The sequence below is a fragment of the Equus quagga genome, chromosome 11 (assembly GCF_021613505.1).
Source record: "Equus quagga isolate Etosha38 chromosome 11, UCLA_HA_Equagga_1.0, whole genome shotgun sequence".
Taxonomy (NCBI): domain Eukaryota; kingdom Metazoa; phylum Chordata; class Mammalia; order Perissodactyla; family Equidae; genus Equus; species Equus quagga.
In genome coordinates, this window is record NC_060277.1 from 42,352,489 (window position 1) to 42,372,331 (window position 19,843).

Below are 19,843 nucleotides of genomic sequence, written 5' to 3' on the forward strand. Positions count from 1 at the left end.
CCTGGAATTGCTGAATCAGTTGGTCAACCCAGTAGTCTTTGAGGTACTTAAAAGAGCTGTTTTTTGAATAGAGAGTATGGTAAGAGAGTATTTTCCATAGTGATAGAGAAGGGAGGAAATGAACACTTGGAGTGGTTTCTATGGAAGGGGAAACAGACCGCCTACTTCTGTGACTGGAATAAGAAAAGAAAGGGGGTGATGTCACAGCACCCCCGTCCCAAGGCTCCTGGTGGGCTTATCCTGCAGGAGGCGCAGGAAGACCACCTGGCAATTCACTCCCGGTCATCCCCCAACATTTTATTTCCTATTTTCAGTTATAACTCAAGGACTTTTAGGTGAACCTTTTTTGGTACTTCATGAAAACTTTTATTGAAAGTAGATTATATTAGCATTCATTCAGTTAGTCTAGTCAAGAGTGAGTTTTAAAAGTTGCGTAATAGAAAATGTGAAAACTAGAAGACTGTGATTGCAACTAACTTGTGATCCTGCTTCATTGTCCTTTTCTTGTCTCTCTTTTTTTTAAAAATTGAGGTCATATTGGCTTTTAACACTGTAAATTTCAGGTATACATTATTATACTGCAGTTTCTGTATAGACGGCATTGTGGTCACCACCAGTAGTCACTGTACACATGTACCCCTTTACCCCTTTCACCCTCCTGCCACCATCTTTTCCTCTGGTAACCACTAATCTGTTCTCCTTATCTGTTTGTTTGTCTTCCACATATGAGTGAAATCGTACAGTATTTGTGTTTCTCTGTCTAACTTTTTTTGCTTAGCATAATACCCTCAAGGTCCATCCATGTTGTTGCAAATGGGACAGTTTTGTCCTTTTTTATGACTGAATAGTATTCCATCCCATGTCTTCTTTATCCAGTCATCAGCTGATGGGCACTTGGGTTGCTTCCATGTCTTGGCTATTGTGAATAATGCTGCGATGAACGTAGGGGTGCATAAATTTTTTTGAATTGTTGACTTCAAGTTCTTTGGATAAATACCCAGTAGGGGATAGCTGGATCATATGGCATATCTATTTTTAGTTTTTTGAGATATCTCCATACTGTTTTCCATAGTGTTTCTTCTCTTTTTACTCCTCTTTGCTCCTTTTACCCTCGTTAGCATCTAAACAAGAATATTAGCTCAGAAGAGAGGAAAAATCTATTGACTATAACTTTTGGACAGTTGCCTTAGTGGAAGCTCCTTTTTTCCATACTGTTTTTAAAAATTTCAATTTCTTTTGCTTATTTTGACTTCTTTTGTTTGGCTTTTATATTTTCTTTTGCAGTTTGAATGGTAAGGGTGGTTAGAGGTTGTTTAATCTAGTGCTTTTCATAATTTAAGGTAAATACAAATTGTCTGGGGGTCTGTTAAAATGTAAATTCTGATTCAGGGGCTGGCCCCATGGTGTAGTGGTTAAGTTTGGTGTGCTCTGCTTCGATGGCCCGGGTTCATGGGTTTGGATCCTGGGGGCAGACCTACACCACCATCAGCCATGCTATGGTGGCGACCAACGTACAAAGCAGAGGAAGTTTGGCAACAGATGAGAGCTCAGGGCAAATTATCCTTAGCAAAAAAAAAAAAAAAAAAGAAAAAAGTAAATTCTGATTCAGTTAGTCTGGAGTGGGGCCCAAATTCTTCATTTTTAACAAGTTCCCAGGTGATGCCAATGCTACTGGTCCACAGATCACACTTTAAGTAGCAAGAATCTATCTCATTTTTTCAGGATGAGGATATAAAAGACAGAGAGACCAAGTTTGTTCAACAACTTATACCTAATTAGCAGTTGTGGGCTTTTATTTTTTAATGTGACAAAAAATGTCATTTTTTCGGCGTAAGGGAATATTTAAAAACCAAGAGAAACCTTCATCTTTCCCTAATTAAATGCCAAGTCATTTATTTGGCCAACTTTATTCAATCCTTAAGATCTACCTGAAGATTTTCTTTTCTAACCTTATCACTCTTGAGAATTTAAAGAAATTGATTTATTTAACTATGTATCCAATTATTGTTTTAGAGTGCTTACCTTTTGGACTTTTGAGAAACAAATTTTAGTGAGATTAGAAGATGTTAAAAATATCTATATTATTTTCAAATCTAGTTTTTGAGGTAGAAGCTTCTTGTTATAGAAGGGTAAATCATGTTTTTATTTATATAAAGTGAGTATCCACGTGTGCTTTATTTTCAGACAGTTCTACCTGGAGGAGGTAACGTAACCAGATAGGTTTTGTGTCTTTGGTAGCACTTGTATGCATCCTTTCTGTTCTCTCTTCCATTTGAATCTAGCCTGGTTTCTCTTGTGCCTTAAGTGCTGTGAGGATTGTTGCAGGGCTGGAGATGGGACATATGCGTGAGTGTGCGTGTATGTGCGTGCGCTACTTGGGGGAAGTGAGACTGCCCTTTAAGATTCCATAATTTTCTAATTCTTTGTAGATTGTTGGAAAGGAGGAGGGAGCATACTCTATCCCACAAAAGTGGCAATTAGCACGATACATGTTGCTGGTAGCAAATAAATACAGTCCTGATTTGACAGTTCTTTTCGCTAGTTGAAAGGTATGCTTTGATATTCTACTTGTTGCATTTCCCCAAACTCTCTTAGTTGATTTTGTAAACTTGTACATAGGAGGTGACTTTATCAGTCAACTCTTATTATTATGGTAGTTATTATGTTTCTTTTGTGTTGTTAAGGGAAATATGAACCCATGTAGATTTAATTAGAATTTTAAAAAACTTATGTTGTTACTAATTTTTATTTTAATGAGCTAGATTGTGGGACAAAAACATGATAATTTTCTGTTATAGGAAGAGCTTTTGGAGTTATTGTATATTTATATGTACTATTATTGTGAGTAAATCTTAAAAAGTTGTTTCAGTACATTGGAATATTTTAGGCTCAGGTTTGTTTTTATCATTCTAGTGTTTAGAAAACAATTTCCTAGACAGATTGAGAGATCCACCTGATTCAAGCTTTTTTGAGTTCTCTGTTTTGAGTTATTGCTCACTCAAGTCATGCAGCTTCTGAGTTTACAAAATTTACTTGGGTCACACCTATTCATGGAAAAATGAATTCAGTAACTATTTACTGTAGTTGTCTGCCTTTGACTGTGTAAATGTACTTATAAGCTTGAGTCTGTGGGCAGCCTTTATAGGGAATCACCTGTGGTTTATTTTTCTGCATTTCACAATTTCTGTGTTCACTCTTCTCTTTCTCCTCTCTGTTTGGAAGGGATGTCCTTTCTTTCCTGCCTATAGAATTCTTAAACTAATTCTTTGTCTTATCCACGGTTCACTTTGTCAGTAACCTCAACTCTTTTTTTGGATTGTGTAAAGTACTTGTTGTAGTATTGATAATAATGATATCCAGCCTTAATTAAGTACTTACTGTGTGCCTTGGACATAATATAATAACAAGAGCTGACATTTTATTACCATATGTCAAGCACTGTTCTCTACCCATCACATATTAACTTCTTTTTTTTTTGGTAAATATATATTACACAAAGTTTACCATCTTAACCATTTTCAAGGTCAGTAGTATTAAATACATTCATAATGTGGTTTGCAAACATCACCACCATTTATCTCCAGAACTCTTTTCATCTTGTGAAACTAAAACTCTATACCCGTTAGATAATAATTCCCTATTCCTCTCTTCCCCCAGCCCCTGGCAACCACTGTTCTACTTTCTGTCTCTCTGATTTTTATTACTCTGGGTACCTCATGTAAGTGGAATCAGACAGTGTTTGTCTTTTTGTGATTGGCTTATTTCACTTAGCATAGTATCCTCACGGTTCATCTGTGTTATAGCATACGTGAGAATTTTTTTTCTTTTTAAAGGCTCAGTAATATTCCATTGTATGTCTATACCACATTTTGGTTAGCCATCCATCTGTCAATGACACTTGGGTTGCTACCACACTTTAGCTGTTGTGAATCATGCTGCTGTGAACCTGGATGTACTAACTCACTCATTTAATTCTTGCAGCCACCTTAGGAGGTGGGGACTTCTGATGAGGATACTCAGTTTGAGAACAGTCAAGTGATTTGTGCAAAATCACACAGCTAGGAAGAGCCTCTCTGGGATGCATGTACTTAACTACCACAGTAGACTCCCATATATCTGTCTATGTTAGTGCCTTCTGTTTTGCATACAGATATCTTCACCCCTATTTACTATATAGTGATATATAATTAATGGTATGTAATACAAATACCTTTAATACTAATGTTGGCAAATGAACTTACTCCTTAAACTAGATTTTAAGGCTTGCTCCTTGTATGCTTCTCTTCTACCAGAGGCGATTATGTATTATACATAATAGAATTATAATTTTCAGGAAACTTTGAGTGATAGAGTGATTGGAATAGGACCTGTTATTTGGAGTATGAGAGATTTCATGGAAGAGTGTTTGGAATAAGAGTGTGAAGATATGTATTTTAGGATGAGATGGTGCAGTAGTACAGATACATAGGCTTAGACACAGGCATGTACAAATTTCTGAGCAGTAGAGGATGGCAAAATGAGAAAGGGATAAGGAAGTTGTAACTCGAGTTAAAGCACATACTTAGGACGTGGACAGTTAGAATCATTCTATGTATTTGATGAGGTTTTTAGTTCCAGTCTGCCTACTTGTTTTTTAGGGTTCTAGATAGTAAGGACTATTGAGTCTGGTGTTATAGGGTCTGGAACTGGAATTTTCTTCTCAAAGCCCATGGTGATAGCATTCCTACCATTGACACATGTAAACAAAGTAAGCAAATTAAATTGTTGGGTGGTTTGGAACAAATTTGCTCTATAACTTATTATACACTTGGTTATTTCTATTATTTATCATTAATTCTGTGGAATGTGAGGGTGGAATTTAGAGACTAACACTGGGCCCTACACCTTGACAAACTCTTTTATAGGGTTGATTTTTAAGCTTTGCACAAGACTCTAAATCTTGCTGGTTGACGGGAGTTTCTTGAGACAGAAACATCTATGCTTTGGAAATTATTCATAGCTATTAATAGAAATAAGCATACTTGGTATTTTTAATGAGAAGGCTTGGAGAATTTGTGATTTTTTTTAAATGGTGGATACCGCTTGGTCTTCACGGTTTACTTGTGATGAATTACCTGAATTGAAATAAAAGTTAGAGTCTTTTGACTGATGATTTTTCCATAGACAAAGCTTACTAAGTACCTAGCTTAAACAAAAAAAGTAGATGAACAGAACACAGTAGAAGATTTGCTGTATAAACAGCATGTAAAATGAAGATGGCTATGCTTAGGTAGAAGACATTTAAATGTTGGCAAATTGACCAAATGTTCGGTGGTATGCTGCTGGCCTGCCGTTTAATAGACAATTAACATTCTAAGATCAAAAGCTGGTTAGATAAATTTGACAATTAAATTGATGGGGAAGCGAGTGGGCTTTGCAATTTAAAATTAAATAATACATGTTGTCTGTTTAATTAACTGTGTGTGTATGTAAGTGATCACATAATAGAATGAAGCTCTGGGCTTAAAGTGACTTTAAGACCATAAAACCTTAATCACATCTGTTTCATGACTTTAAATTGATGTGACACGAGGATTAAAAAAAGAGCCAGTCCTTTTGAATAAGACTGCTGTGCTTATAGAATCAATAAATCAAAATCAAAATACCTGTTGGGTTGGAATCTTTTATAATGCTGAATGAAAATTTTGATAGTTTTTGATGAAAAGAATATGTTAGAACTGTGTCTTTCAGTGATTGTTAACAGCAGCAATAAAAAATTTTAAAAAGTTTAGGTAGTTGTGGTGTTGCTGTATGTGTGTGTTTCTTAATTTGTTAATGTGAAAATAAAATTGACCTTAATGTGAGTACTTTGAATTTCTTGGGAAATGAAATAAGGTAAAGCTGCACTTCTGCGTCAAATAGTTTTTCTTTTCAAGGGTTGAAATGTTATTTTTGTCAGATAAACAGATAATAGCTGTTAGTTTGAAAATAAAGCTCATGTGAAGGATTACATTGTTTTATCATCAAATATTGGTCCTTTTGTGGAAGTGATGTAAACAGTGATATTTAAAGTTATTTGAACTGTTTTGCTGAGATTCCTTAACTTACGTTGGCAGACTTTAGGTTGTGTTTCCGTAGAATTCTTGTCTGAATGGTAGTTAGATTCCCAACCTAGCCTATAAAGCTTGCTTAATTCCTAAGGTAGCTAAATTACTTACTGTGCATGTCTCCTGTGAAAAGTGATGAAATGTACTGTTCCAGCACTGATAACTAAATGAACTATAATTGCAATAAATATAAGTAGTTTATATTTGTTGTAATCAAAAGCTCTATTTTGACTAGTTTAAAAACTATTGGGGAAAACTGATTTGATTTTATCAGATGAGGAGGAGATAGATCCGTAGTATTATGGAGATTGTGAAGGGGACTCTGTGACACTGATTCTTTGTTTTGCCTAGGTGGATTAAAAACTTGCGACTTATAATTTTGCTAGATACCAATGTGTCACTACCCTTGATCAGAGTTTTCTTAGGTTTATTTATGGAATGAAGTGAATGAGGCAAGAAGGAGGAAAATATTTTTTCATTTAAAAAAATTGTGGAAAATATACAAAATTTCTTTTCCTTTTTATTTAAGAGTTCAAAGAAACAGGAAAAAATGGGTTAAAGAGGATGTGGATATCCTTTGCAAAAGAGACTACCACAGATAAAATTTACTGAGCAGTGAGCCAGTGAGAGAAAAAGACAAAGTGTGCATAAGCCCCCGTGGGGAAGGAAGAAAGCTGGAGTTCGGCAAGTCGGCTGTTCTTGTATCATTTTTAGAATAAGATATGACAGGTGTTGGTGGGTAGGGGGCAGAGTCTGACCAACTGCTCTTTATGTCAGGAAGGTTTATAATTGTATCTGGGGAAGTGGCTCTAAACTGAATTTTCTATGTAAGAAATTTTAATATATCTGAATTTATTTCTGTAAGTTCTACGACCTTGAGTATTAGGTTTCAGGGACTTGTGTGCCAGTTCTATTGGGAGTAGAAATGAGAGGAAATGTAGCTGGTATAGAAACAGTAGAGGTTTGGCAGTGAATTCTTATGAGAGAAAAGATACAAAGAGAAAGTAAAGTCTGGGCTTAACATTATACACTCATCTTTGTTGAAGGTTGGGAAATAGGTGGGTGCCTCTTGGCATTAAGTTACTATGTAAAGAGATAGTATCTTGTAACTCTTGGTATTGGGGATGTGTTGGGGGACATAACTTTGGGGTTATGTTCTAAGCTTATTTAACTTACTTGAATTCAGCTGCATATAGTAGGCAAAAAGGAAAGAAAGGAAAAAAAATAAGAACCAATATTTCCATTGCGTTGCATTGACTGCAAGCAGTAGAAATCAACTTTGGCCAATTTAAGCAAAGGAATAAGCTGGAAGGCTCTCAGGAGAACCGGTCTTGGAAAATGGATAGGAAGCAAGCAAAGCCAGGCAGCCAGCACGATTGCCAAGGTCAGGCACAGGAACACTTTGAGTAGGAAGCCACCATTGGCGCTTGCTGACAATGCCTCTGCCCTTGTTTGAATAACTTTTCAGCTGTTCTTGTGCCTCTTTGTCACTCACTCAAGTTAAAAGTTTTGGGGAAAGAGCATTAATTGTTTGGCTTAGCGCCTGAGCCTGTTTCCAACCTGCTAGTGACAGAGATAGAGGAAATCTGGGCCTTTTGGTTTCCATTGTGAAAATGATATCATCCATTTGCATATCCCAAACAAGGGGGTCTGTCACTTCTCCCAAACTAAACTGAACAATTACTCCTTCGTCCTTAAATGCTCCTTGGCTCAGTAAATAAAGTGCACCCGGTTCCTCTTGCCAGAAGCTTGGAAGTCATCCTTGACTTCTCCTATTCTCTCAGCCACAAATCCAATCAACAGCATATTGTCCTGTTAATCTGCCGCTTAAATGTCTTGAATTTATCCACCTGCCTCTAAATTATCATTGGCACCATAGTCCCAGTTGGTGTACTATATAAGCCTCATAATTTCTCTGATCTACAGATTGGTTTTGTATTTTGTACATGTATTGTATGGGGGTGAACTTTTAAAAATGCAGGTCAGATTATGCTATTAGTTTGCTAAAAACCTTTCACTGGTCTCTGTTTACTTACCTACTGTTTCTCAGCTCTAATCTCTTGAAACTGGGATGGGGGACTGGGACTCTGCAAAGGGACTCGGATTCCCTTACCAGCTTGCTTCCTGTTGGGTTTTACCATTGGGAACAATGGCAGGAATTTGGTAGGTGAGAGAAGGGACTCCTCTTGTTTCTAGGTTCGTTATACCTCCAGCGGCTGTTGATAACTATCACTTCGTTTTCCTGCTTCATTTGGCACTCCCAGCACCAGCCTTGCTGCTCCCCATCAGAGGTACCAGGTTCTGGGTGGGGCATCCTAAGTAGACACAGTGCCACTTGCCTTACTTCCTCACCTACTGGGCTGTGTCCCCCTTACTGGTTTGAGCATCTTTCCTTCTGTGCCTCCTCCGTAGCGATTCAAACTTGAGCTGCAGGGCTCCTCTCCTTAGAGGTCCAGGTACTAGCCATATGGTGCCACTTCCTTAGAGGTTTGAACTCCCAGCTGCATGAACCTCCCCCACCCCCTTCCAGGCATAGCCCCATAATCCCCTTCCCCCAGCGTACTAACTTCTGATAACACACCTCTTCCATTTTGTTCCCCCATCCCTTCAGATGGTAGTCCTTCTGCAGTTACTGTTTGATTGCCTCAGCCTTCCTTTTGCCTTGTGGCTTTCCAGTGTCTGTGTAACTAGTGTGCTGTATTAAGTCCTCAGTGTTTGAATTACCCATTATGATTTCTGTTTGTCTCATACGAGGGGTTTTCCATTTTCTAGGATAAAGTAAAAAAAAGTTTTCATTAATTCCTAAGTCCTTGGCTACTTCTCTAGTCTCAAGCCATGCCATTTCCCTTCTTTCTCTTTACGCTTCAGTATTCTGAAATTTTTTAAGTTGCCAGAATGTGCACCTTCTGTTGTTGTGTCGAGGATATTGCACCTGATAGACTCTGTTCCAGGCACTGGTTATCACCCTCCAAGCCCCGCCCCCACCTTCTGCCCCACAGCAGTTGCTTGGTTAACTTCTGCATAAGTCAGGTCAGAGGCAGTGTACTGTAGAGATTGTAGAGATAGGCCATTGTGTGGGTTTTGATGTCAACTTTGCTATCTTGCTAGCTTTATGACCTTGGGCAAGTTACTTCACTTGTTGTGTGTTTCACTTTCCTCATCTGGAAAATGGGAGTAATAATTTTACCTACATGGTAAGGTGGTTGTAAGGCTTTAGTGAGTTACTGTAAAGTGCTTTGAACCCTGCTGTATGCATAGTCATTGCTCAGTAAGTGCTAATAACCTCGAGTTGTTACCAGCTACGTGAGAGTCCTTCTGGGATGCCTTTCCCCGTCTCGCAACTCTGACATGTTCCACCTTTGCATACTTCTTGTAGCGCCTTGTACTTCACCTTTTCAGTACTTACTATGCTTGAGATTATTTGTTTAATGTCTCATTTTCTTGCTAACAGTCTAAATTACATGAAGTTACATGAAGAGTCTGTGCTGGTCACTGTTATATCCTGAGCATCTAGCACTGTGCCTAATACCTGGTTGGCCCTTTAGTAAATATTTTTTTAAAATTAATTAATTAACCATTTTAAAAGAAAAACCATAGTGAGTTTGACAGGAGTTAGTACAAATGCATAGAGATGGTGGTGAAATGAATCAATTTAAATGATCTGCTTTTTTGTTTTTATTGCTCACTAAAAAGCTCTAGTATAGACGCTCTAAAATAGGAGAGGGGAAACATCTGCTAATTTTGAAGCCGCTGCGGTTTGATGAACAAGGTTTACCATCCCATCTTGTTTCCTTCCCTTTCCAAAGGGAAAACAATTCTTGTACTCTGATTAGACTGTATTTCTGTTTTTAATTTTTCTGTAGCTTTATTTTTGCCCCCCTGGCTTGTAAAAGCAATTTGTTCTTGTTTCTAGAATTTCTGAGAATACAAAAAAGTATAATGATGAAAGCAAATATCATTGATAATTCCAAGTAGAGATGACAATTCATAACATTTTGGTATAGGCTTTACTGCCTGTCTTTTCTAAATATACAAAGTTTTATCTCCCTATCCCTTATAATCAATCATATTATGCATTCTGATTTTTAACTTGCTTTTTCTTCATTTAATATATTGTATATATCTCTTTCCATATTAATGAATATTTTTATCATCATTTAAAATATGCTTGATATGCTCTAAGATGGATATGCAGTATTTATTTACCTGATCTGCTAAATGGCGGGCATTTGACTTTCATTTTTTCATTGTCATGAAATGCTGTAGTGAGCATCCTTGTACATATAGCCTTGCTTAACAAGTATTTTTGAGTGCCTTCTATGTGTATGCAAATAGACTATGCAAGACACTTAGTCTGTGGGAAAAAATGAAATGGATGTGATCTCTGCTTTCATAGTCTGTAGGTGAGGTAAATTCTTAGAAATGTAATTGATGGTCAGGTTTGGTCTGAATTGGTGACAAATTTAAATTATAAGATGTTTAAAGGCTATTTTACTCTCAGACTTCTATTAGTAATGTGAATTAGGATTCTAAGATGCTATTAGTCACCTATACATACATATATTTTTGTCAGTTTTCCTCTTGAATTATGTACTTCCTAAATTTTATTAATGTATATTTGGTGGTTTTACTTGATTAGCTTTCTCACATTTCAGTGACTGTCCTGAAAGATTGTTTCTAGTCAAGCTGAAAAACCAGCATTTAAAGTACAGCAGTTTATAAATTTGGCTTTTCTGTAATCTGTATAGCTTTGGTCTATATACTTTAATATAAAAAGTCCATCAGCAGTTTCTAATTCAGTGAAGCTTCTACTGAATTAATTTTTGTCTTTTAATGAGAATGGATGTAATACAAATAACTTAGTAATTCTGGGTATTAAATTTGTGATTGAGGTGGTTTCCTAATTAATAAAAAATTATATTACACTAGTGATTCATATCTGCTGAAGGTAGAACCATAGTTACATACTAAGCCAGCATCTGACAGTGTGTGGGATAGCTGCCTCTTTTTTAAAGAGTCTGGCTGCTTTTAGAGACTTTGGAGTGATGTGGAAATATTTCCACTTTTCCCTACCTTCTCTCTGTAACGTGAAATAGCTCCTTGCTTTTTGTAGGTATCACATAACAAAAGAACACATGATTAGGAGTGACTGGAGTTCAAACCAAAAATCATATCCCAGAAACTTGTTCCAAAAATTTATATGTGCAGAAGAATCCCTAAATACCAACTGCTAAATAATTTCTTTGGTATCTCTGCAGATGCAAGCTGTGTTTTCCCATGAGCAATCATTTATAGTGAATTCCATCTTCTAAAGCCTTTTCTTCCTTGGTCTTTTAAATCTGTTTACAGAGATTTACAAAGACAGTGTTTTCTTTTAATTGATACTCCACTTGAAGTAAAAGAAAGGTCTGCTAGTAAGATACCCACATACACACACACATATAAAATAAGCATCTTAAGATATGAATAGAAAATAAACAATTATGACAGGAAAAGCAAATATACCAGCACCCTGGGATTTAATGTTTATTCTATTTGAACTTTGTATTTAAATCTGAGCTTCTGGGCAGCAAGTGAGAAGGAAATATAATTTCTGTCATCATCATATATCAGAAGAGGCAAACCATTTCTTTTTTCTGAATTCTAGAATTTGTCAGCATAAGTCAACTTCTCTCAAGTTGTGGATATAGAACACCTGTTCTGCTGAATATTAACAGATATCAGGATTAAGTTTAGGAAACAATGGGCTAGTAGATAAGATAAACAGATTTATTATATGTTTTCTCATAACCTTAAATATTCCTAATATGTATCTTGACTTTTTAAGAGAAAGATACAGTGTTTCCCTAATTTATTTTGCCATGAAATACTTTTTAAAGTAAATATTAAGCTTTGCAAAATGCTGGCCTAGGTTCTTAAACAACATGATGGGTTGTGTCTTCAATACCATTTTTGCGGAAGATATCATAGTTGCTTTCTATTTGATCTTTCCTTATGTTGATTAAAATTCTCTTTGAAACACAATCCAGAGCAAGGCTGACTTCTTCCAAGAAGCCTAGATTCTCCCTATCCTCCAGGAATTGCTGCTTTTGAAAAGCTCCTGATGTCTGCCAGCCTGCTGGCCAGGCACTTGGTCCAGGAGTCCCTCAGCTGCATAGTCAGTCCAGACTGAGGCTGATTTTATTTTTCCTCGTGAAACCTGAGTCTCCACCCTCCGCATCTCCTAGGCCTACAGCTGTTTCAATACGTGGCAGGAGCCTGAGCTCTCTTCCTCCTACCCAGAGACCTGCTGAGACTACCTAATTAGTTTGAAAACACTAGCAACAGCGTACCTGCAGACCAGTCCCAAAGTGTAAGCCCCTTTGGTCTTCCTTGCTGCTCTTCAACCTGTTGTTGCCCACTTACCTTCACCAGCTCTCTCATTTCTGCTCACCTATCTTAAACATGTCTGTTTGCTCTTTAGAGTGCTCGTTTATGGGGAACGAATTATCTCCTATTATATTAGTCACCTCCATCTCTTAATTGAATGTTTCTTCTATCCCCTGGCCTTAACTTGATTCAGTTCCATCTTTCAGTGTTGCTTCTTTCTTCTGACATAGCACGTGGGTTGGACAGAGTGGTCAGCATTCTCCTCCATTCTCAGTGGTACATCCACACTATTATTCTTCCACTCTTTCATTTTACAGCAAAGAAAAATAACTTGACAAAATGGTTCTGTTCCTTTGAGGCTTGTGCCTTTTAACTTTCTAATTTATACCTGTCAGTTTTCTCTCATTCTTTGAAAAGTTTGGTACCTGGATACAGTCTCCATTTTCACCCCGAATCTTGCCATTATCTGTTTGGTAGCACGGCACATCAGTCTATAATTTTCTCAACTTGAATCCATTTGGGCTTTATTTTTATATATGGCATGAAGTAGGGCTCTGTTCTTGATGATCTGCTGATGGGAAATCAGTGATGGTAACTTGACCATTTGAAGAATGATGCATTTTAAAGTAAATAAATTCCCCCATATATTGATTGGCTCTAAGAAGCTAAGAGCTAATAAAAATTCTGATGAGCTTGAATTTAAAAATATTTTAATCATATAATAATGAATGAGAATTGTACCTAAAGTGGTGTTATCTGGCTCTGTCATAGTATTGATTCAAAGAGGGGTTAGCAGTTTTGCTAACTGTAATGTGGTAGAAAGAGCGTTGGATAGTTTGCATTCTGGCCATTTGCAAATCACTTACTTTCTCTTTTTTTCTACTGCAAAGTGGAGATAGTAATACCTAATTTGTATAGTTGTTGAGCCAATAAAATGCAGTATTTGCATATCTGTGTGTGTGTGTTTTGTAAACTTTGATGTTTAAGATCTAATAAAAATTGAAGAACGACTCTCTCCTAATATGGGTCATAAGATTGCTCTGGAACATCACATTGTCTCCATAAAAAAACTTTGATTTCTCTATACCTCATGTTTTTTATAGGAAACAAAAAATTTTTAAAAAGGAACATTTGTATTTGTGGTACTTTAATCTGAATGATGGTGGAAGGGGGCCTCTAGTGAACATTATGCCATGCAGCTCATTAATAAGTCTAAGGAAAACCAATTTAATTGTTATTTCTTAGTACCCTATTCTTGAATTATACTGTTAATATTACCTTTTTAATGTTTCATTTACAGATATATGATGCTGATTGATGGCACAAATGAAGTTTTTATGATTGACAGAGATAATTCAGTGTTTCATGTTTCAAATCTGGAATTTCCATTCCGTAAAGACCTCCGTATACATCTATCAAATACTCTTTTGGATGGGGTAAGTCATATTTTATCTTTTTTTAAAAAAATTAAATGTTGACGTTTTTCTTTCTCTTGTAAGTAAATGTGTATTTTTGTTAATTAAATAGGAAATTTAGAATCTGTTTTTTTTAAAAGTTTTTTTTAATTGAGGTATAATTGACATATAAAGAATTGAATCCAGCTTTTATTAGGATGTTAAATTCCATTTATTTCTTATCTACTCTTACTGTCACTTGATCATTGTCTTGGGTATGTGAGTAAGTAAACAAAATGAAATCTTAAATGTTTTTGTACTTTGTGATTGAAAAAAATTCTTGTTAAAAAAGACTAATTTTATTTTATTATTTTACTTAATTGAGTTTTAATTATGTGATATGACGTACCACATTTTTCCCTTGGCTCTTTAGCTATGGACTAATAGTTCCTGTTTCAAGAGAATCATGCCTTTGAAAGCAACTACTGTACTTTTACATTTGAATTTTGAAAGCTGATAAGAATTTTCCCATTTCAGAAAATCTATATTTAATAATCATAAAATTACTTGATTAAAAATATTTTAACTTTCTCCCATGCAAACAAGCTTTATTCTCCCCAATTCTAAAAATAATTGGTTCATTGTACATCAAAATCAAAATAATATAGAATGTTGCAAAAAGGCTGATAAAAATCACCTGAACTGCTATCATTGGAGTAACTTCTGCTACCATTTTGATGAACATTATTCTAAACTTTTCTCTGTGCCAGGGTGTTCACTCTTACACGTCTGCTCCTGAGGGATATAACACATTCACATTAGTAAGAGCAACTCCGAGCATCGATCTTAAACAGAGCAAGTATCAGAATCTTTAGGGGAGTTGGGATCCCTTCTAGTCGCAGTAAGATTCTGAATAATCTTGGTACCTCTGCCCTGGTTGTATATGAGTGCTCTGGTCAAATATCTACACATACAGTTACATAATTTGTATGAAAGGAACCAAATGTTGCATGTGTTTTGTAACTTATCTTTTTTTCCACTTATCATTTTGTTTCGGACGTCTTTCTCACATAAATATCTGAAAGGTATACTGTTGTATATGTAAACACCATAGTTTGAGGTTTCCAAATTTTCTTGATTGTGAAATTGTAGGACGTGCTTGTTAAAAATATGACCCATCTCAATAGCCCGCCCTAGACCTAATGAATTAAACTCTTCCGGCGGCCAAGGTATTTGTACTTTTAATAAGAACCCAAGTGATCTAATTAGGCAAGTTTGAGAAGCAATTTTATAATTTAGTTAACCAGTCGTCTTTTGGTGGACATTTTGATTTTTTGTAGTTTTTTCTATTATAAGGCACACTTGAATGCAAATCCTTATATGTTTTTCCTGTCACAGTTGTGTAATTTTATAATTAAGAAGATTCTTAGAGGTGAGATTGTAATGTGTATTAAGAATCTTTTGATTGCAAGTAACTTTGTCCAACGTAGAGTAAATGAGGAAAAAAACTCGACTGGCACAAATAATTGAGTTTTAGCTTGACCTGCTTCAGGTTGGATCTGGGCGCTCAAATGGTACTAGCTGCGCTCTGTCTTTCTTGCTCTTTCTCTGCTTTACTTGTCTGTTTGGTCTCATTCTGCATGAAGTCCCTTTCCACGTGGGAGGCAAGTTGCATTGTAGCCCAAGCAGAAAGAGAACTTTTTCTCCCAACATCCGTATATCAATCCAAGGGAAAACTCCAAAGGGCCTTGCCTGAGTTATATATCCATGGAGGAGTGACAGTGGAGGCCAGGGACTCGTTGGTAGCAGTACCACTTGGAGTGCAGGAGCAGTAGTTTTTCCAAGGAAGGGCCGCTAACAGACCATACCATGTTCACTATCCTGGATTTGAAGGCACATCCATTTAAAATATTGACATGTAAATGCCACGCTTCTTTCCAGAAAGTTTGAACACATATACAGTTAGTTCTACCAACCATATATCAAAGGATCTGTACACTGTCTTAAACACTAAGTTTTGAAAATTTACTATTTTCTAATTTGATGAGGGAAAAAAATGACTTTTTTACTTTAAAGGACAGTATAGCATAGTGGTTAAGAGCACTAACTCTAACTGTGCCTTACTGTCTCTCTCAGTTACTACATGAGGGACTTTATATAATTTACTCAGTTTCCTCCTCTGTAGTTAAGTGGGGCTAATAATAGAACTTAGTTCTTGGTGCTGTTGTAAAGATTAAGTTGGATAGTTTATAAAGTGCTGATAATAGTGTCTGGCACATAGTAAGATAAATGATTTGTATTTATATGAATTGTTAGTGAGATTTAGCATTTTTTAACTTATTTATGAATTACTATATTTCTTCTGTGAGTTGCCTGTTCCAATCCTTTGTACATTTTTCTATTGGGATTCATCTTTTTCTTATTGACTTCTGAAAAGTTTTTGTCTATTGGGGTATTACTTTCTGACACATATTTAAAAAAATGTATTTTTACTATTTCTGTGGCACAAGTTTAAATTTATGTAGGTAAATTTATATAGATAAAGTTACAAATACGTTAGATTTTAATATTTAGCTTTTGTGTCATTTTAAGAAAGGGATATTTTTACTTCAGAATTATTATAATACACACCTCTATTTCCTTCTAGTACTTTTATGGTTTTACTTAGGTATTTAAATATTTGATGTATCTGAAATACATTTTGATAAAAGGAATAAGATATGGGTGGGTGCAGTTTTATTTATTTCCAAATGTCTGTTGCCTTAGCATCATTCAGCTAATCTCTTTTTTCTTTTTAATTGGATATATCATTTTTATTGTACACTGGATTCCCTTATATATCATTGTTTCTTTCTTAATTTGTTTTCCTGTTCCATTAATATTTTGTATTCTAGTGGTAGTTTTAGATTGATTTAAATACTATAACTTTAGCATACAATTTAATGTCTGACCGACCAAGCACACCCAGTCTCCTTGCTATTCTGAGATTTGCCCTTAGATTTTGCTCTCTTCTTTAGCTTTTGTGTGAATAGGCTATTTGATTGAGAAGTTAGGCTAGATTAGTATGTTATACTTTATAAAATGCAAATTCTACAACAATAAGCTTGTATTTTTCTCTGCATAGGCATCTCTGGTAGGCTTGTCTCCAGACCATTCACCTTTCTGTTTGCTGTGTCTGGTTGTGTGGTTTATCTCCCTGCCACTCCTTCACTGCCTTTCTTTGGAGGGAAAAGGGTCTCTACATCTTTCTTGTAACTTCCGCAACTTCAGGTCTCCTTTCTATAGGGACACTACTCACGTTCTTTAAAATTTCTTCACTTTGTTCAACGTTGAATCTTTTTCATGAGCCAGATTGAATTACATCTGGCTAATGTTCTCTGGAATTTGTATGAGAATGCTTCCTGTCTTAATCAAGATGAAATTTGCTCCTCTATTTCTGTTTTGTATCAATACATATTGGGTTGATAGAGAGTGGCTTGTGAATATTCACTTAAATTCTCAATGATAGAATTCCCCTAATGAAAATTGCATGCATAAAATAGGTATTTATTTGTTTGACAGAGGAAATACTACTTTCCAAGTGACCTGAATGCTTGTTGCCCTCATCCCAGGTGCTTTTTTAAAATTTACCAGCTAAATATTGCATCGTACAAACCAAAAGATGGAAGACTGTGATTGGAGATTGGGATGTTTGAGTTAGTCACTTCTGAGATAGAGTTTTGGGTGACAAGAAGGTTCAGGATGTGACCTAGAAAGAGTGAGAGGTTGAAATTGTATGAAGAAGAACAGTGGAAATGAGATCAAGAGAAGTATTCGGTGGGTCAGAACGAGTGATGACAGGAGTTCAGGTAGAGAGGATGACTGTGAGTCGGGGACTGAAGATTAGAAAGAAGGAAAGAAGGTAGTATAGTTGGGTGGAGACTGAGTAGCAAACAGACTGAGCAAGGAGTGACTATAGAGTCACAAAACAAAGAGTTATCTATACTGTGTACTCTGTGGAGCTGCTAGTAAATTTTCATTCCTGTGACAGTGTGTAGTAACATATCATTTGGTAATAAAAACGACATACGTATATATACATAAATATAACTTCTGTAACATATATGTGTGGGTTCGTGCTGCAGGCACACACACACATCTTTGTGGTTGACAGAGCCACTGCATAGGTTGGAAGTACAGTAGTCCCTCCTTATCCAAGCGGGATATGTTCCAAGACACCCAGTGGATGCCTAAAACCTCAGATAGTATCGAACCCTATATATATGAAGTTTTCTCCTATACATACATACCTAGATAACGTTTAATGTATAAATTAGGAACAGTAAGAGATTAACGACAATAACTAATAATGAAGTTGGCTTTGGGGCCGTTATTAAGTACAATAAGGATGACTTGAACACAGGCACTGTGATACCATGACGGTTGATTTGATAACCAAGACGGCGACTACATGACTAACAGGCAGGTAGCTTATACAGCATAGATAGGCTGGACCAAGGGATGGCTCATGTTCTGGATGGGACAGAGCAGGAGGGCGTGAGATTTCATGACACTATTCAGAATGGTGTGCAGTTTACAACTTATGAGTTGTTTATTTCTGGAATTTTCCGTTTGATGTTTTTGGACCGTGGTTGACCTTGAGTAACTAAAACCTCAGAGAGTGAAACCACAGATAAAGGAGGACTACTGTATTGTTCACTGAACATCTCCAGGGTGTGCCATTCTCATCATAGTTATTGTGACTGGCACCCCTGGAGTTGTGCTGTACATAAACTGCATAGCCGTTGCAGCAGCTTGGGTGGTTAGTTCATGAGAACAGCAAAAATATTTTAGTTTTTATTATCTTCGTTTTATTTAAAGCACAGTGTTTTAGCTTTGAAATTAATAAAATAAAAGGAAGAAAAAGAAATTAATAAAATAAAAGGAGGAAAAAGACTTAAGTTATAGCACTTGCCAGAGTTTAATATAGTTTATAATTGAAGTAATATTTTTGAGTGCCTGTCTTGTTCAAGTTGCCGTGCCAAATGCAGGCGTTGCATAGACAGTTGAGGAAAATACCTCACCTTGAGACATTTCACTTCATTGGGTAGGGGTGGAGAATGATTGATAATGATGGAGGAGACCTTCTAATAAAACAGCAGAGTGAAGATTGGTGTTTAAAACAAGTCCTGTGGTGGTTTAGAGGAGAAATAAATTGCATCTGGTTAGTTAGGAACTAAAGATGTTTTATAGAGGAGTTGGCATTAGATATGGAAAGATTTCTATAGAAAGAGATTTTTGTTGGACACGGGATAGGGGCATTCCAGGTAGGAAATAATGCTTAAAAATTAGAGGTTTAACTCTGCAGATTTAACTTAGCAATACTATTTATTTTCACCCCAAACTTGGATAACTGAGAGCAGCATAATAGACTCTTGTCATGTTTTAAAATAGCAATATGATTCATGATGTCAATTTACTTGGACCAGAATTATAGTTGCCATGTCTGTTTTTCCAGTTAGTTAATTAAAATTAGTCCTCTGTAGTTTCCTGTGTCTTCTACATTTTCATTTGCAAATTGTTTTTGTAAAATTCTAAATCCAAGAATAACTCCAACTACCTAATTGTCTGGCTGTCGGATGTGAGCATTGAAGCTTTTGTTTTGCTCTCTAAGTTATATTCTTTGACTCATAAAATGTAGAAAATAGAGGTTTAGAAATATGGCATTAATTTACTTGAAACAAGCCAGTGAAATTCAATCAATTTTATATTGAGGCTAAGAGAAAGATATAGCAGTTTATCATTAAAGTTAATAGCAAGAATCTTGGAAAAATTACATGTCTTTTCAACTGTTAATCTTTTATAAAAGAGTATGCATGTTCATTGTTAAAATTCTAGAAAGTCTGTGCATTATAAAGTAGAAAAAATTCAACTATCAAAAAGAGATTACATTTTAACATTTTGATGTATTTTCTTTTAGTCATTTTATTGTTCCTATATTTAGAGACTGTATGT

General features: G+C 35.9%; 1 protein-coding gene across 1 annotated transcript in view; it reads left to right on the plus strand.

The window, feature by feature from the left end:
• The window catches only part of RNGTT (RNA guanylyltransferase and 5'-phosphatase), a 273,705-nt gene that overhangs the window by 65,955 nt on the left and 187,907 nt on the right, over window positions 1-19,843 (plus strand). Inside the window, exon 9 of the mRNA XM_046676924.1 lies at window positions 13,756-13,891. Within this exon, the coding sequence (XP_046532880.1) occupies window positions 13,756-13,891 (136 nt within the window). The remainder of the gene's footprint in view (window positions 1-13,755; window positions 13,892-19,843) is intronic.